Source organism: Asparagus officinalis, chromosome 10 (assembly GCF_001876935.1).
Source record: "Asparagus officinalis chromosome 10, Aspof.V1, whole genome shotgun sequence".
NCBI classification, from domain to species: Eukaryota; Viridiplantae; Streptophyta; class Magnoliopsida; order Asparagales; family Asparagaceae; genus Asparagus; species Asparagus officinalis.
This window is the reverse complement of record NC_033803.1, coordinates 22,844,527-22,846,993: the sequence shown is the minus strand read 5'-3', so window position 1 is coordinate 22,846,993 and position 2,467 is coordinate 22,844,527. Positions and strand designations below refer to the sequence as shown.

General features: G+C 33.3%; 1 protein-coding gene across 1 annotated transcript; it reads right to left on the bottom strand.

Moving 5' to 3' along the window:
- On the bottom strand, nucleotides 1,705–2,119 carry LOC109826549. The gene is made up of 2 exons (XM_020393578.1): nucleotides 1,886–2,119; nucleotides 1,705–1,803 (listed from the first exon to the last, which is right to left on the bottom strand). Exons 1-2 carry the CDS (start codon nucleotides 2,117–2,119, stop codon nucleotides 1,705–1,707), a joined length of 333 nt encoding a protein of 110 aa, XP_020249167.1.

The following is a 2,467-nucleotide window of genomic DNA, read 5'->3' as shown; positions in this document are numbered from 1 at the left end:
ATATAGAGGGAATCGTCCGAATAGTCCAGATCATTCATCTTGACCAAAAAAATCATAAATACAAACGCACAAAAATTATGCGGGTTTCGATACTTTCAATTCATTCATCCAATGATTTGCAAAAACAACCATTGGTTTTCTTTGTACATTTCACAGCATGATAAATTAGATTTACAGAAGGAATCGAGATGGACACAATGTCTGGCTTGTTTCTAAGAAACCTTAAAGCTTACCCATTTTTGAGATTGGCAAAACTAATACTTCTGTCTCCAGGTTTTCTATATCAGCTCACACTAACGTGTCGGCAACAAAAAAAAATCTCACAGGGTCTTCTTACAAAGGATCAGTCATGAAAGTAGAAGACAAGCTACTTCCTGAATAGATGGGATTGAGACAGTTTCACATGCTGCGCACTATGGTTTTGTCCTCTCCGAGTGCTTCTAATGATCAACTGGCGGTGGAAGTTCCTTCATCTTTTTCGGCACACTTGTTGGGTTGCTCTCTCATTAAAACAAAAGGACAATAGCGAAATGATCATGGGTCTGCACCACGTTAATCTAACAGTACAAAGACCCTCAGTAGTTGACAAAAAGGCGACCACCATTAAACTTTCAGCTAGTTCCATGTGGCAACTTGAAGTCAGAAAGCGTTTGAGATCGCAGGCGTCCATTTACGGCTCATGGGCTTCATCTCTTGAATATTCTCTTGAATATTCCACCCCCTCTATACGAAGCTCCATTTATATTTTTAATTGATTATTTTTATAATACTTTAAATGGATTTGAAAATATAAAAAATATAAAATGTTAAAAAATTATATGAATTAATTTAAAATATAAAATATATTATAAATTAATACAAAAATAATAATATATAAATACTCATTTATATAAATAAAATTACTTATCTTTAATATATTGATAATAAGACATAGATAAGAGCCTTTAAAATTAAAAAACCAGAAAATATAGCATAATATTTGGAATAATCTTGATAACTACTCCGTATGATAAAATTTTATATATTACATTCAGCGGCATTACGTAGAAAAATACTAAATCCACGACCATTACATAGAAAACAAAAGCATGAATTAAAAATTACACGACAAATAAGAAAAACATAATACATGAAAAATACTAAAAGTCTGGAAAGTCAACTTCTCCGTATCCACCTCCTCTATAGTCAGGTATTCCGTATTGGCTTNCGTAGCCGTATTCAGGATTAGGGGTATTAGATGAGGAACCCCTGGTTATATTTCTATTTAAAATTTGTTGTTTAATTCGAAAATATTCGTGTTTTGTTGGATCGTTAATAGCATCCAGATCAACTAGCATAATTTCTTTCTCTTGTCTTTCTTGCTGAAGATCTAACTTTTTCTTATCATTTTTAGCTTTTAACATCATAGCCTAGTTCATCGTCATTCTTTCATTTTCTCGTTGTTCTTGACCTCTTTTTAAAACTTCTAAGATTTCTTAGTTTCCTTTAGCAAAAGCTTCAAAGTTAAGATTCTTTTCAATTTCTTGTCGTCATCTCAACTTCTCTTTCTTCCTTCCAATAGGTCGACTAGTTAAAATGTTGATTGGTGAATGGTCATCGTCTGTCTTCATTTAAGTCGATGACAGGAGAGCTTGAATCAGATCCTTGAGATAAGAGAGACTTTGAAGTTTTTGAAGTTGCAGGAGACATGACGCTTATATTTGCTTATTTCTCTACATCCTTCAAAATCGACCAAACATGATCAAATAGAAATCCTCTTTTCTTTTCTGGATCTTCTACAAATATGATCCTAGCACGTTTATTCTACCAGAAAAAGAAGAAATAAGAATTAATAAAATGAGAAAAATAATTTAATAATCAAGAAACATGTAATTCATATACTTACAATATCAAATTCAGAAGCACCGCTTGGATTGAGGCATTCGACTTGTCGAATGCATCCTCGAAATTTACTGATAGCTTTCATAATTATTTGCATTCGGCATGAGAGAGACTTCAGACTCCTATGTCCAGTGCAAACGTTAAAAATCTTTTCGTGAAATAGAGCTGAAATTTGCTCACATAGCTTGTCTTTCTTTTGATTGGAACCTAAAACTGGATCCTGAGATATTTCAAGCATGTAGCGCATAAAATTTGATCTTCTTCTTGTAAGAATGATTTTCTACGACTGGATGCCATAAGATAAAAGTTATGGAGGAGGAATGAGAAGAGTTGTGATGGAGGAATGAGGGTTGTGCTAGTATTTATAGTGAAAAAATTATGGAGAATCCAATATGGGAAAGAATCTAATGCCAGTGGGAGAATCCAATGTGGCTAGAAAATAATGCAAAAAAGATTCCAATGTGAAAAAAAATCCAATGCCAGTGAGAGAATCCAATGTGGGTAAACGATGTAGAAAAGAATCCAATGTGGAAAAGAATCCAATGTGAGATAGAATTCAATGCCAGTGGAAGAATCCAATGTGGAT